Source organism: Fringilla coelebs (assembly GCF_963513975.1).
Source record: "Fringilla coelebs genome assembly, chromosome: 13".
Taxonomy (NCBI): domain Eukaryota; kingdom Metazoa; phylum Chordata; class Aves; order Passeriformes; family Fringillidae; genus Fringilla; species Fringilla coelebs.
In genome coordinates, this window is record NC_140039.1 from 3,072,781 (window position 1) to 3,089,299 (window position 16,519).

The 16,519-nt window shown below is 50.9% G+C and overlaps 1 protein-coding gene across 1 annotated transcript; it reads left to right on the forward strand.

Moving 5' to 3' along the window:
- Positions 1–1,655: 1,655 nt before the first annotated feature.
- Positions 1,656–11,537, forward strand: LOC311158683 (EF-hand and coiled-coil domain-containing protein 1-like; the record flags this gene model as incomplete). The annotated part of the gene is made up of 3 exons (XM_084214254.1): positions 1,656–2,291; positions 3,539–3,945; positions 11,342–11,537. 3 exons carry the CDS (start codon positions 1,656–1,658, stop codon positions 11,535–11,537), a joined length of 1,239 nt encoding a protein of 412 aa, XP_084070380.1.
- Positions 11,538–16,519: the final 4,982 nt, after the last annotated feature.

The following is a 16,519-nucleotide window of genomic DNA, read 5'->3' on the forward strand; positions in this document are numbered from 1 at the left end:
GCTAGGACTGCAACTGGCCAGCCACGCAGGGCTTGGGCCACCAACAGCTGGGGGCACCTGCTCTCCTCTACAAACAGCACGTGTCACCTATGGGCAACAGCCAGACTCAGTTTTCATACTCTTCGACCTTCAACAGGAAGGGCTGAAGATTTTCCCATGCCCTTTCTCATCCTTTACCACTTTGATTTTCATACAGCTTGGAGCTGGTCGCATCTCTTAAAGACTTTTCTAGCTCTGCATGTTTTACCTTACCTGAAGAAAAAAAAAATAAAAAAAATTCTTTGGTTTAAATTTCATTTTTAGTGTGGTTAGGCCGCTCACATTTTGAGCAATTAATTTTCTATGGTACTTCTTCTTCCCTTTTCATTGCTATCTATAAAAAGTTCATCTGGACATAAAAATCACCAGAATTACTGAGATTTACCTCAAAGCCCAGAGGAGAATCTAGCACAAAATATTCTCCCTGTGTACTGCACAACAAGAAATATTCAGAGGAAGACACAGTGGCAGCTGAGGCTCTTTGAATTCCCAGAATACTGAGCCTGCAGAGGAGGCAGACAGCCCTGGCAGTGGCTGAGGGGACTTTTCCTCACAGACTCCTCTGAAAGTGTGTCAGGCTCCTCCTGAGCTACAAACAATTCTCCATTCCTCAACAAAGCTACTCAGGTTCTTATCTTAAAGAGCAAAAGCAAATGTGGTCAGAAATTTCTCATCAAAGCCTGTTTGCAGAGAAACCCCACCATATGTGAGCAAATATTTCTTAGCATCAGTTCACTCAGAAGAAAGCCAACCCTGAATTGAGCAGCGCTTTAAATGAGGTTGAATTCTCTTTCCTCACCTATCAGCCAGATTGGTTTGCCTCTTTTTTGTCCTAGAGAGAACATTAGAACGATTTGCTCTTGGCAGGACTCCTTGCATGGCTCCCAAACTGGTTGCTGTTCACCACGCCTTGCCTGGGCTCTTAATGCAGCCTGTTAGCAGCACCTGACATTGCCACCCTGTTCAGCCCTTGGGCACGGCTGGTGCCACGGTCCCCTCCTGGCTCCTGGCATGTCCCTGCTGGTGGAGGAGCCCTGCTGGTGCTGCTGCCTGCGGTCCTACTCCGCAGCCAAAGAGAGACTAAAGTCACTGCTTCGGGCAGCTCGTTTGAACGAGTTTAACGCTTGCTCACCTCTGTCCCAGACCTCTTCAAACCCACCCAGCAACACCATAAAGTCACCTCATCTACAGAGGTGAGCAGGTCTGAGCGAACAGAAGGTCGGCTTTCATGCACATTGGGATTTTAATTTAGTGGAAGCACTCACTCGTTCACAAGCCTTACTTGTCAAAGTGGATTGTGCGATGCTATTGTGTTGCTTGTGTTAAAGAGAAACCAGAAGGGAGAAATGAGTTAAGAAATTGAGAAAGACACTTGGGGCGCAGGCTTGGCAGCCAAACGGAGCAGGGTGGCAGCCGGCCGCTTTGCCGGAATCCCCTTTCGTGCCGGACAAAGGCGGACGCGGCTCCGCTGCGGGGCGAGCCGGGCGCTCGGCGAGCGGCGCTGGAGCGGCGGCGGCCCCGCCCCGCCCGTCCCGCCCCGCCGCGGGCCGGGGCCGAGCGCTCGGCCGGGCGGGAGCTCAGGATGCTCGGGCAGCGCCGCGGGCCGGGCGGGCGCGATGGAGCCGCCTGAGGGCTGGGACCCCTACGGGCGGCCGGCCCGGCGCACGCAGTGGCTGGTCAGCGCCCTCGCCTACCACTACGGGCTGGACCGCGGCGTGGAGAACGAGATCGTCGTGCTGGCCACCGGCCTGGACCAGTACCTGCAGGAGATCTTCCACCATTTGGACTGCGCCGGTTCGGGCCGCATCCCCGGCGAGGACTTCCGCACGCTGTGCCAGGTGCTGGGGCTGGAGGAGGCGGCGGAGCCCGAGGAGTGCGCGGGGCTGTGGGACGGGCTCTCGGCCGAGCTCACCTTCCGCCAGTTCCACGCGCGGCTCTGCGGCCACTTCAGCACCCGCGCGGGGCCGCGGCTGCCGCTGGGCCGGGAGAGCGAGCACATCGAGACCCAGATCCGCCTGCGCAGCCCCCGCCGCCGCCGCCGCACCGAGCCCGCCGGCCGCGGAGCCGCGGGCAGCGCCGAGCGGCGGCCGCCGGGGCCCTGCTCCCGGGAGTGCTACGAGGAGACCGTGGCGCTGGAGCAGGCCGAGGACCGCATGGCCAAGCTGGAGGAGGAGAACGGCAGCCTGCGGGAGCTGGTGGAGGACATGCGCGCCGCCCTGCAGAGCAGCGATGCGCGGTGCCCGGCGCTGCAGGTGAGTCCGGGCCGGCTTCTGCACCGGCCTCCCGGGGGCGGCTCGGCTGGCCCCGAGTGCTTCAGGAGAGATGCTGCTCTCGCAGAATCAGTGTTTATAACCCCTCCACTGCCAGACTGAGACCGAAGTTGCTCGTTCATCCTCGGCATTAACTTTTTAGCAAAGTTTAGTTACAGGGAGGCTTTAAGCAGGAATGTATGGCACCGGTGTACCATCAATATAGTTGTGGTGAGCACTCTGTTAAAAGCGTAGGGCAGTTCAGCTTAACAAACCCAGGTGTACAATGCTGCTGCTGCTTCTACTGCACGTGCAGTCAGGATGTGCTGATACCATGTGCTGGATGTACACCAGTGCAGGGTTTTTCTTGAAGTGAGAAAGAACTTTTGGAGTCCTGCCTGCACAAGCACAAGCAGTGTCTCAGTGAGAAGTTCCTGTAAGGAACATTAGAAGGATGTTTTCCTTAGAGTGCGGTCACAAGAGTTCAGAGTTGGAGCCAGCTCTGCAGGCAGGCTGATGAATAGTCTGGGGCTCCTGTGCACAGCCCCATTAATTCCAGGGCTGGTTCTGCTGTACACACACTTAACAGCAGTTAAATTCCTCTGGCATGAAATAGCATGGAACAGGCAGAGCAGGGAAGGGCAGCATGGACCCATTGTTGTGGCAGGTCTCACCAGGTGGGATTTGATACTAACACAGCACTCACAGAACTCTGCTCCACCTGGGACACTTCCACTTGCAGTAGATGACTGCTGTCTTCACAATGTCCAGCAAGGCAGGTCAGAGACACTTTTACCATTTTCCTCTGGAAAAGGGAAAGGAAATCAGCAGCAAACACAAAGTCACCAGTCAGAGGTCCCAGGAAGAATGGAAACGACAAAGAGGAGAGCTCCAGAACACCCCCAGCTGCTCTCTGCTCTCTTCTTCTGAACACAACTTCATTGGAAATATCTTTTTCAGCAGACTGCCTGACTCCTGAGTACAGACCATAGTAATGACATGAAAACTACTCCAAAACTTGTGCAATAACATGGTAATGTGTAGTTTGAAAATTAATTGCATAGCTAGGTATTAAAAACTACTTTCCAGAGATTGTTTCCTTGTCTCTGTATTTGGCAAAGTTAGTTGCTGATCAACTCTATGTGACTGAAACAAAAAAAAAACCAAACCAACAAAGCACAATCCAGCCCCTTCCAGTCTTCATTAAAACCCATCAATTTCTCCCTGCTTTGTGCTCCTGGTCATTGCAGGTGGGACTGCGGAAGAGCCATGCCAGCCATGCAGAAGGAGGATCCTGCTTCATAGGGAGGAAGACACCATTAACACAGAAGCACTCCCAGACCAAGTGCCTCCAGAGTGTCCTGGAGGAAATGGAGCTCATGCGGAGCTCCAGGGATGGGCAGATTGAAGAAGCCATCAGGTTCAGTCAGGAGCTGGAGAAGGAGCTGAAGAGCTCTCAGGAAGCTCTGGTCAGCCTGGAAGATTGCAACCGTCACCTGAAGAGGGAGCAGGCAGAGATGAGGAGGAAAGGGGAAGAGGCCAGACACGCTGTCCTGAACAGTCTTGGCAAAGTGAAGGAGCTGGAAGTGAGAGCTAAGGAGGTGCCACATCTGCAAATACACATCCAGCAGCTGGAATCACAACTGCAGCACGACAGGTAGGTTGGAGTCTGACAAAAAGTGCCTATAAAATCAGTGTTGGGGCACAAGTGAGTTTGAGAATCTCTGGCTGGGGCTTATTAGATATCTCCAAAACACCTTGTAAAATCTGGCCAGAGGGAAATTAGAAGCTGCTCATCCATTTTCTTGGTCGGGTCTTTAGGAGATCTAGGAGTCTTCCAGGCCAAAGTCAGGATGCTGATCTACAGAGAGCTGAAGTCACTCCTCAGACACACAACAACAGGACTCAGCATGGTAATGCTTCAGGAAAGCCCCAACACAAACTGCTGACACTCCTTCAGAAACCATTGCCAACACACTTCTTTCGCTGCCTTTCCTGGTCCGTAGGTCCCGTCCCAAGCCAGCTGTAATCAGATGGCTGACTCTCCATTTCATATTCAAGCTCTTCAGCTTGTCCTCAGAACTGGGGAAAAGCACACAAGGACAACGTCTGGCCTGTGGTTTGAAACTTGCTGTGACTTCATTGCTTCTTCACTGAGAGAACAGGCAATAGAGGAGAGAAGCTGAAACGTTCCTAAACCCACAAAAGAGTAGAGTGGGAATCTCAACAAAAAACACTAGCCAACTGAACCCCACTTTTGTAGTGGCATTAACAAATCCTTCCAGAAGTTAGAAAGGTGGTCACAAATTTAATAGTTCACTGCTTTTGTTGCTTTTAATCTCAGACCAAACTTGCACTCACCGGTGGTTATTAAGTGTTAGTCATCTCTGCCCAAGTTTCAGACTGACCTATGCAATAAAATCTAGTTTATATTTCCACTGACCCAAAGCAAAACCAGTATTTCTAGACATATTTTTACTTACACTACTAAATCTAGTATTTTAATAAATTGCATCTTCTGAAGTCCTTGCCTCTTCCTAAACTCACACTTCCTCTGTTTGCTTATAAGAAGAATTCATAGTGAGTTATTTGTGGCATCCTTGCTATTGTACTGTTTTATGAAGTGAGGAAATTCTAAAAATAACCATTTTGTCCAGTGTCTTTCTGCCAGCATTTGTATGTTAATACATGCATGGTTGCAGAAGATCAAAGAAAATAGAAGCATTTCTTTAAACGTTCATAGGATTTAAAAACCACTGCGAGGGCACGTAACATTCAAGGTGACTGTCAGGGGTCTCTGGAGGAGTGACACAAGTCCTGGTGCTAAAAGGGATCACACAGCTTGTCAGGGCTGTCACCTTCTCCTTGGCATGAGCACCAAAGATCTAAGATGGGTTCTTGTCCTGTGGAATTGCTTTTCCAAAGTACGATGAAGGATAAAAAAAGATCACCTTGAAACAGGTTAAAGGCAATGAAAAACATCCACTGGCCTTGCAGTGCAGGAACTTCATGGGTTACATCAAAACAAAGAGTGCAAATTTAGAAATGTAAATGACATGTTTCTTGTAAGACAACCTTCATTTGTAATACCTACTTTTAAATTGCATGCTAATTTAAAGTGAGTGTCAAGCTCAGGAATGGTGCTGGACTGACCATTTGGGAACTACACCCCTTTTTTAGCCCTGTGGCACTTTAGCAGAGGCCCAGGCCAGCTTCCACCCCTTGAGATTCTCTGTTGGCCACAAAGCACCTGCAGCTCCCCGTCCAGTGAAACAGCTCTTGGTGCAAACAGTGTAACTCAGAGATGCATAATGATAATTGGGACTTGCATGCCTGTGCTCGTATTCCGTAACACATGGAATCCCATCGCTCCACATGTTCCCAGAGTGGCACAAGAGGTGCCCAAACTGGCACAAAATGGTGAATAAGCAGTGCAGGGCTGTGTGTTAGGGTGGGGAAAGTGTTCAGCAGCAGCTCTGCCCCACACAGCCTTGGCTGTCCCAGCTTGTCCCACTCCCTCTGCTTGCTCCCACCGGTGCTCAGGCAGCCCAGAGGCCTCCTGCTCCGAGAGAATCACCTTCTGATGTGCAGGAGCCCTCATCCATGGGTGTGGCTCGGGTGAGCTGCTGGGAGTGCTTGGTGAGGGGAAGAGATGGGTTGGCTGAGGCATGGAGAGGGAGGGACAGCTGGGAATCCACAGGGTTCTGTCACTTGGCAAGAGTGTCATTGCCCTGTTGGTTAAGTCAGGTTTGTCTTGGTTTGGAAAAACAGGTCTCTTCTAAGGAAGGCAGGAGCCTCCCTTGAACCTGAAACTGTAAACCCCCTCCCTCCAAATTATGATAAATTTGAAATTAAGGGGGGCTCTCAGGCAAAGATATGGGAGCAGGAATAACAGTTATTTTAGTAGGGAAGAAAATAAAAAGATAAAATAAACAATGCAGTAAACTAAAACAACACTGACAGAGTCAGTACACAACCTGACACCCTGTTGGTCAGGGTGCTCATAGCAGTCCAATTGGAATTGTGGCTGCAGCCCTCCTGGAGTGTCAGGTGGGGTTCTGTTGGAGCAGGGATCCTGTAGAAAAGGGTGTAGTCTTCTCTGAAAATCCAGTGGAAGAGGCAGCTGTTCCTCTGGGCATCCAGTGGAAATGCTGTTCTGATGTCCCAAGAGCCCAGATTATATCCAGTTGGGAATGTTTAGCTCCTCCCTCTGGGCAGAGCATCTCACAATGGGATGATGGAATTCTTATCAGCCATGCAGGGACACTCACTGGCCCCTTTCCAGCAGATGTCTCCCCAGAAAGAGGACTGGTTGTGGAAGAGATAAAGAAAATGGCCCAATGAACAGAAAACAACTGCCATACCTCTAACAGATGGTCAACAGAATACATATTGCTTCCCAGTCTAGGACAATGCTGTGTTTCAGTTGCTGTTACCTGTACTGTTAAAGCCTGCCTGTGTTTCAGTCACCTTTCCAGTGAACAGTTTTCTCCCCTGCCAGCTGCCACACAGAGTTTGTGAGCAGGGTCTGGAGTTGGCAAGAGCTAATGCTGCAAGGTAGGGCTGGAGAAGAATGGGGGGGATTTGGGTGATCTGCAGAAAGCATTGACAATTGCAGATATCTCTCCTGAGAATTCACCCTGACTGGCTTGGTGAGCCACAGGCTTCCTCCAGCTAAAGTCCAATTTCTTCCAGAGAGGATCATATTCAAGAATGAGTCCAAGCTATGAGCTTTACACACTGTTCCTGTTTATAGTTTCATATTTATCGAGGAAATGCTTTCTTCTTTTAGGTTCAGATTTTAAAAGCTCTTTTAATATTCAAATCCCTCTTCTAGACCTTCATCTGAGACCTACTTGCAATCACTGATCTAAAATCCCAACCATGGCCTTGAGTTTTCCTCTGAAGTTCCAGTGGTGGTTTAGAAGGGCCTGGTCTTCCTCGGGGAATGCAGTAGGAAAACGGCTGCTGTGGTGTCCCCAAAACCTCAGATTCTGTCTGGATAGGAATGCTTGGCTCCTCCCCTGGGTGGAGCTTCTTCCGATGGGATGATGGAATTTTATCAGCCATGCAGGGACACTCGCTGGCCCAGTAACAGAAAATATCTCCTGGATGGAGGATGGGTTTGTGGAAGAGATAAAGAAAACTGTCTCATGAAGAGAAGATACCTGCCCCACCTCTTAACAGATGGCAAATAGAATACACACCTATCGTACAACCCAGCACAGGGAGGCACCTCCAGCTCTCTTGTCCAGCAGCACCATCAGGACACTGAGTTCCCAGTGTCCAGGGGGGTTTCGCTGTCACCCTGAGGGACACCACTGGTCACTGACATCCATCAGGCCTCTGAGCCATTGACCACAACCCCCTGTCTGTGACCTGCCAGGCAATTCCTCATTCTCCAAACTGTGCCTCCATCAGATCCACAGCTCACCAAGGGAGGGACAAGGATGCTGGGCAAGGCTGATGTGTCCAGGGCATTACAGAAGTCCAGGCTGGTGGCATCTCTAGCTCTTCCCTTGTGCACTGAGGCAGCCACTCCTTCATGGAAGGCCTCTGGCTTGGTCAGGCAGCACAGACCCACCCTGTGCTCCTCAAGGTTTCCTTTGGCATATCAAAGCATTGAAGAGGCTGGGTGGTTTTCCCTGCTGTTTTATTGACTGACTGTGCCCTTTGAGGACCACAAGAGGAAGCAGAGCCTTAAATTGCACATGAAGAGCAAATGCTGAAGTAAAGGCTTCACCTGGGCTGTGAAACCAAAGGGCTGTGTTAGCCATGGCCACCCCAAGGTGCCAAACTTCCAGCTGGGAAGCTGCTGACAGGAGGGAATGTGGCACTTGTCTCCAGCCAGAGATCACTCACTCCTCAGCATCTTGGGCTGGAGCTGACAGTGCCTGAGGAGCTCAGAAATGCTTGGATGTTGTTTTGCGGAGAAGACTGAAAACTCCACAACTCTGATAAAGTTGCAAAGCTGGTATGTTTATTGCAGCGCTGGACACGTGGAGATTACTCTCCTTAAAAGGCATGCACACCTCTGGGAACTTCAGGTCTCTTTTTAGCTCTCTCTCAAATGCATATGCATACAATTTCACAATAGGTTCATGCATATCTATTTTTACAAATTTCGCGTGACATTTGGCGCTAGTTCTTCTTTATCAGAAAGAATTCCTAGGTCAGGCTGACCTGCCCCCTTAGCAGTCTCTGTCTCTCTCTATCTCCCTCTGTCTCCCCCCCACCACCTTTCTCTGTCCTTCACTGAAGCAGTTTCTCTGAGCCTAGGCTTTTTGCAAGAACAGGCAGTCACACTAAATAGCTACGTTTTCAAACTACAGAAACCTTAAAGATGTACATTTCACCTAAAAGAACATGGACTTCTACCCTGGAAAATTTTTACTTTGTCTCAATGTGATCTCCTGTGCCAGTGCCCAGAACACAGAGCAGTGAGCTCGACCTGGGCGGGCAGGCCCAGCCCTTGGATACAACTGCCAGGCAGAACAAGCTCCCTCCCCAAGAAAGAAAATTCCAGTGCTGAGGTCCATCTTCCCCAGGCCACGAGGTCACAGCAGGATTGTGATGTCACAGCAGGCTCTGGGGTCACAGCAGGATTGTGATGTCACAGCAGGCTCTGGGGTCACAGCAGGATTGTGATGTCACAGCAGGCTCTGGGGTCACAGCATGATTGTGATGTCACAGCAGGCTGAGGTCACAGAGCCCTGTGGTTCTACAGCATCACAGTGTCCAGCCTCTCAGTCCATAACAAATGGTGCTGACGTTGGGACAGCGGTGTCAGGACAGCGGTGGCAGCAAGAGCTGCGCGACTGGCAGAGGGCAAGGCACCATGGCCCTTGCTCTGCGCCTCTTCCTGCTGCTCCTCCTGGCCGTGGCCCTGCCTGCCAGGGCTGCCCAGGCTGCTCCGCTGCCAGCGCGGGGAGCAGATGAGCCGGCAGCCTGGCTCCCCTGTCCCGGGACAGCGCTCCCTGCTCCCCGGGAAGCGCTGGGGATGGATTTTCCCCAGGCCTTTAGGAAGGGTTTCCTCTGCAGGAGGGAGAGAGCCCCATGGGCACTGGGCAGCCCCTGTTTGCACTCCAGTGATGTGTCACAGGGCCTGCAAAGAGGGTGGAGAGTGACCAGGAGCCTGCCCAGAGCTCCCCCCCAGCCCCTGTGCAGCTTTGGCCTTGGCCGTTCCCATCTGGCTCCCACAACCGTACCCGACGCCCTTGCAATGCCCAGTTCACAAAGGCAGAGGGGGATCCCAGCACATCATGGAAATGGGTCTGGTCTTTGCTCCCCTCTAGATGAGCATGCTAGGAAAATTTCCCCAGCAGCTTGGCTCCATGAAGATTTGCAGCCTCTTAAGCCTCCTGCAGGCATGTTGTCAATGTTCCCCTCAGATGATAATCATTGACAGCCTGGCGGGAACCAGGTGACAGAAGCTTCTGTGGCTCTTGGGTTACAGGGTGTGAGAGTCTGTTCAAAATATCCCTCATCTGCCTCACGACTGTCATTGAGGGACCACTGAAGAAAAGACCCCCCCTTGTCCAAAGGCCTCTGGCTCTGTAAGCCAAAGGACTTGGAGACCTGAGAGTATAGCTAAGCTACTGCTGTCACAGGTGTGTGTATTTTGCTGCATGCTACACTGCGCTCCGTGAGAAGAAAAAGGCCATTATGACCTTTTTGCAACAATAGCTCTGGGATTTTCCTCCCCCAATTCTTGGCCTGGCTGGACTTCTCCTGACTTCTAGGGGTGGTCCCTCAAAGAAGACCCCTCTTCTCCGTTTGCACCCACCGTCACACACAAACTGAGATGGAGGAAGCCACTTCACCAGAGAAAAAGCCGAGACATGAAATCCCCATGTGAAGAGGCCTCTCCAGCACTCTCCAAGGACTGGGTCTGAAGCCCCCCAGCCCGGGGAATGTGCGCAGGGGGAGGCGAGCTGACCAAAGCAAGATGGATGTTGCAGGTGCAAGCACTGAACCACGAAAACAATGGCTCTCGCCCGCTGAGAAAAAGGACTGTGTGTACCCTTCTACCAAATACCAATTTTTCCCCCAGTAGAACAGATTCCGTTTCAAAATCATTCCCTTCTGCCATCAAGAAAGCGTGTCATTGGAATCCAGAAGAACTGCATCTCTGAGATCTCCCCTGACGTGAACTGGTGAACCTCAACAGCTGGACACCGAAGGACCTTCGCCATTCCCACGTTTGGTGGCTATATACCCTCTTCCTTTTCTTCCATATTTTCCTTGTTTTTCTCCTTTTCCCCAATTCTTCCCCAATGCATTTTCTGCCGGGGGTATTTCAATAAAAGTGCAATTGTTTTGATTACCACTGCAAACCATCTTGGACCGTGCCTGTTTTTTATAGCCTGAGATCGCCCACGAACCATCACGAAACCCGTCATGAGAAGAGTCTTCTGCTGGGGAACACCTTGTTTGCTAAAGGTGATGGTCATTGTGGCTGTTGTGGCACTTTGCCTGGCCATTTGCTGTGCCAGAATCTTGTGTTGCTGGAAGGGAAACTGGTGAGTATTTAATGATTCCCTACTTCAAATAGCTGCCTTTAAAGGCTGGCTCATAGGCAGGGAACATTCCCAGGGAGGCTGCAGTGGAGTTGTGGCCAGTCCATGACTGTCCAAATGACTCTGCTGAGGGTTCTGCTGCTGCCCAGTGCTTTCATTGGCCTCTGAAGTGCTGGGCCTTGTCCTGGGGGGCCGGCTGGGGCTGCAGCCAGGGCTGGCTCCCACTGAGGCTGCGTGGCCAAGAGCAGCCCCAGGGGCACAGGGCAGAGGCAAAGCACGGTGGGGAGGAGAAAGAGCAGGGAGGAGATTGCCCTGGAAAGGCAGAGGCGCTCTGGGGCCCGCTCCTGGCCAGGGACCCTGCCCAGAGCCATCCCCTGCTCGCCAGGGCCATGAGGGGCAGCTGTGCAGCTGGGCCAAGCTGTGCCAGCAGCTCCAGCCGTGCTGGGGAGCCTTGCCTGCCCTGGGCCCTGCTGTGCAGGAGGGTCCCTGTGTGCCACTGGCAGCTGGGGCCTCAGCCACCTCCTCTCTCCACAGGTGCTCTTGTGAATCTCCAGAAGAGCCTAGCAACTTGGGCAAGGAGATCTGGGCTCGTAATCCCTACTATCCACGGCTGCCTCTATGTGCCCTTCCGTGGCTTCAGCAGCAGAACGAGGCCTTCCCAAAACCCACCCCTCCCAAACGAGACCCTCTACCCCTGAGCCCCCTGGTCCTGTACTCCAGCCTGGAGTGAAGGTGGGCAGGCCCTGTCTGCTAGGGCAGAGCTTTGCCCACATTTTTCAATAAAGAAATGGAGTTTTCACAGCTCTGTCCTAGTGATAGCAGCAGCAAAGCCCAGCCAGCACCAGCCCTGGCTGAGCTCCATGCCCAGGAGCAGCTGTGGATGCCCACGGGGTGGGCAGGCAGGAGCCAGGCAGGGGCTGCTGTGACCAGTGGCGCAGCCCCGAGGGCTGGGGGAGCCCATGCTGAGCGTCCCTGGGCTGAGGGCACATTTCCTTCCATGGGATCATCTGGGCCTGCACCTCCTCCAGCGGCATGCCCAGAAAAAGAGGGAAGCCTTCAGTAGGTGCTTGCCTTGAGAACAGTGCAGTGAGGCTGGACTCTGAAGGAAGTCCTTCAGAGCCTGAGGCATCAGCTCAGAGCCCGACAGACACTGGGCCTGGGGCAGCCCCAGATCTCTTAGCAGCAGAGTGGGGATTTGCCCCACAGGCCTCATCTTTTCACCCAGGGACACATGGTGGACGCACACGGGGGATGGTTCAGCACTGTTGCTGCTCCCCGAGTGTTCCGTTTGGGTCCCTCTAAAGGCTTTGCTGCTGCTAGCACCCTCACACTGGGGTGACAGCTCCATCTCTTCATTGCTACAGAAGAGCTGATTCGGGAAGTGCTGCAGTGCTGGATTTCTTCAGCCCGACCAGCTGCCAACGCCAACACCCAGAGCGCGCCGCCCCCAGAAAACTGTCGACTCTGGGCTGTGGATGTAGGGCACAGCTGCTTTACAGCACTGGTGGACTGCGTCTGGGGCAGGAACAGGGAGCAGGGAGAAGTCTTCTGTATGTTCACTCCCCGGACAGTCAGGGACAGAAAGACTCTGAAGCAAAGGCATCACCAATTTCTAACGGGGGAGGTCCCGGCGGAGGATACAATCTTCAGCCAATTGGGAGAAACTGAGGGTGGAACACAAGGCGGGGAATACAAGGTTTAAACCAACAGGGCATTACAGGGGAGGAGGACAACTTAAACAAACCAATGGGGTTTTGAAGGCTACCAAATTGATAGGGAAGTTTCTGGAGAAAGGGGCAGGCTTGCGGAGGGATTGACATTCAGTGGGAGGAGGAACAGGGACCAAAAGGGCAGGTCTTTGGGGAGATGGACAAGCAGGGCAAAACCAACAACAGGGGGGAAAGGAGTACCCCATAAGTGTGCTATAACAATACAAAATGAGGGGGGCTAAAACAATACAAAATGAAGGGGAGTTTATAACACTGACTACTAGGACTGAATTACAGTCCAAAACTCACAGTGCAACAGGGAAGCCCTCAGTCAGGTTTCAGTTGAGCACTTCCAAATCCTTTCCTGGCAGAAATAGAAGGCCACACTTGCCCTTTTTACAAGCAAACTGAGTGTTCCCCAACAGCAACCCCTTCCGAGCCCCTGTGGAAAATGCGTTTTTTATGGTTGGCTTTTCACAAATTTTAAAATGAATATTTTATGTGTTGTGGTAGAAGCTGATGCTCTATTAATTTTCTTAAGTCATGTCTTAAATATAGTTTTAGGTTATACCGTAAGGTTAAAATAGAAACTATGCTACATAAGATACTTGTTTAAAAGGAAGGACTCGCAGTGAGATAGCAGCCACGGGACACCTAAATCTTTCAAAGAAAAAGAATTGATTGCTCTCCTGTCAGAAGAAACTTTCCCCTGCCTCACTCAGCCATGAAGACGCCCTTAGGATTAATGGGAAGAAGTTGCTGATGACCAGACAGAATCCTGTGTTTGAATGGAATTGATGCATCATGTCTGAGATGTATGAATATGCAACAGATTATTGTTTTTAAGGGTTAGTTCTCTGTTAACGTGTGTCTTTCTTCAGGCTCATGCTGCCCAGAAAAAGGTACCCGGATGTCCGTAACTCTTCCTTTCTATTGTCTCATATCGTCCTAATCCAAATTGTCCAAAATTATGATTACTCTAATTATATTGCTCTTTTGATAACCATTTTATTACTATGAAAATTTAAAAATTTTAGAAACAAGTGACTGGCATTTTTCACACTCCTTCTGGGAATGGGGAACTCGTGCTGTGGGGCCAGCTGCACCCGTGGGAGCAGTGGGGAGCGTGAGCCCGTGCTGGGCTGCCCTGCTGAGCTGGCAGCACGGTGGATCCGGGCAGGACGCTCTGCGTTTCCCCCAGAGCTGGGCCCTGCAGGCACCTTGCCGCCCCTGGGCAGCGGCTGTGCCACCCAACAAAGCCCAGCAGGCCGGGAGGAGAGCCCGGGGGCAGAGCAGCTGCTTGGGCAGGCGCTGCTGAGAGGGACAGGGGCCAAAGGCAACCCTGAGCAGCCACTGCCAGCCCTGGCCCTCCCTGCCCCAGGACAGCTCCCCCAGCCCCAGGGGACAGGCTGACAAAAAGTCTAGAGCCAGCAATGAGATTGTCCCAGTCATTGTGTGCTGCTTTTCTTCCCTGCAGTTGGTCCCAGAAACATCCCTCAGCCAGCTGTAAATGCCCACACATGGGCTGACCAGCCCCTATGCTTTTCCTCTCTGCTCTCAGAAAGTTTCCAACAAATCCACCAATAAATTCCAGGTTACCTCTGTGAATTGCACACTACAGTTTCCTTCGTTTTTTCCCAATACCTGGAGGTTCCTGTAAATATTGTTTGTCTTAAGGATTTCTTATTCTTTTCAGTCTTTTTGTTTTTGTATTGAGAAACAGCTTTACTGGTTTTAGTTTTGGCAGGTCAGGTTTTTCTCTTAGCATGATGATTTAGTTATTATCTACATGTAAACTTATTTTTATTTATGGTTTTTTTGTTCCCCAAGCAATTATTTTGTCAATCTGTCATCCAGTTCTTAGTGAATCTTCCATATATGAACAATTTTTAATCTCTCTGTATAGGAATATAACAATCTCAGCAAGCTGTATTTTTAATTTTGATGACAATCTTTCTCCCCACTCCCAGCTTCTACCATGATCCTTTTTGAAACATCCCTGAGGATAGGTAGAGTTATTTGGGAAATGCATGGCTTTACCTGGGAATGGATTACTATTAGTTTTTGTGCTATAAACCAGCATTTCTTCAAGCTTCACACCACACCTGTCTGAATTAAAACAATGCTTGTGAGGAAGCTGAAGAGCTTACACCTCAGAAATTAAAATTCCTGGGAGGAGGAGGAAGAAGAAAGGATTCAATCTTGTTTCACAGGCTGTTTTTTCACTTCTACTATGCTAGAAGTATGGTAGACTACACCTGTCTTCAAACGTCATTTAATTCCAGAACAACTCTCTACAGTGCCAGACACCAGGACAAATTACTCCAGACTTTGCCTCCCAATGCATCAGCTTTCATTCTCGTGAGAGGTAGGCCTTCATTACAGTCTGATTAGAGCAAATCCACAGAGCAACCTTGCCACCGTGTGAATGGCAAGAAGAATTTCCTTGTGAACAGATGAATATGTCCCACTCAATAATGAACAAAATTTGCCTTGACTTGGAAGAAAGTAGACAAGGAGCCATGCAATATTTGGGTTTTATCCAGTGACAAATGGGGCAAGAAGCTGTCACAACTTACCTCGTGTTTTACAGAACACAAGCACAGATACAGCCAATAATGCACCCACATGAAGGGACCTTCAGGACATTCCTTTATTTCTTAACAAGGAATGGGCAGCAAAATGCTGGCATTTATCTGAACTGGAAGCCGTGCTCCTCTCCTGTTTCTCCTTGAGCACACTGTGTGTTATTTGCAGATTTCACTGCCCAGCCCAGGAACCCTGTCGTGGCCAATTGCTAAATGACACAAGTACCAAAATACAGGAGCCACATAATCACCCCAGCACTAATCCAGCACTGCTTTGATGGTGCACAGGAGCAAAGACTGGCTTGGCTTGGAAGGGACATTTAAAGGCCATCTAGTCCGATGCAGTCCCTGCAGTGAGCAGGGACACCTTTATCTAGGTCAGCTTGCTCAGAGCATGAGCTTGAATGTCTGCAGGGATGGATGCCCACCTCGCTGGGCAACCTGTGCCAGGGTTTCCGAACCTCCAGTGCAAAAAATGGGTTTCTTTTGTGTGGTCTGAATCGACCCTCTTTTAGATTAAAACCATTCCCCTTGGTCTGGCAGAAAAGGCTCTACTAAAAATTCTGTCCCATCTCTTTTACAAGCCCGCTTAAGGTCCTGAAAGGAAGCAATCAGGTGTCCCTGGAGTCTTCTCTCTTCCAGGCTGAACACCACCAGCTCTCCCAGCCTGTCTCCAAAGCAGAAGGGCTCCAGCCCTCCAAGCATTTCTCCCTCCTCTGGACTAGATCCAAGAGGGCCATGTCCTTCCTGCGTGGGGAGCCCAGAGCTGGATGCAGTACTCTGTCGTGGTAGAGACGGAGACAATACAAAGAAACACACTGCGTTTCCAGAAGGCTTCAAACCCTGTTTTTATTCTAGCATGCATGCTTGTTCTACATTCTTACAAAGCTCATAACTTTACACTTTCCTCAATGGTCATGAGAGACAAGCAAAGTGCTCCTTGGAATAGGCAGTGGCATGTTTCTCTTATTCATCCTTTTTTCTTTCTTAGTTTCTATGTCAACGACCTTGGTAAGAAATTCTTTCAGGGGCAAAACATGGATCCTCTTGTCAAACATCTCAATGGATCAAAGAAATCCCTGTAAAACCTCCTCCACAGTAATCCAGGTAGAGTCTCACCAGAGCAGAGGGGTGGAATCACCTCCCTCAAGCTGCTGGGCACTCTCCTTTGGACGCACATGGCTGGCTCATGTCCAGCCTCTCATCTAGCCGCACCGTCAAGTCCTTCTTGGCAGGGCTGCTCTCCATCCCTTCATGGCCCAGCCTGTGAGATCAGCTGGGCTGGGACTGTGTCACAACCCTTGGACAGAGCAGCTGGGCAGGATGAGCTCCCTGCCAAAGAAGTCCCCACACAACTCCACCCTGGCCATGAGGTCACAGCAGGCTCTGAGCTCACAGAGGTGCCAGAGCCCTGT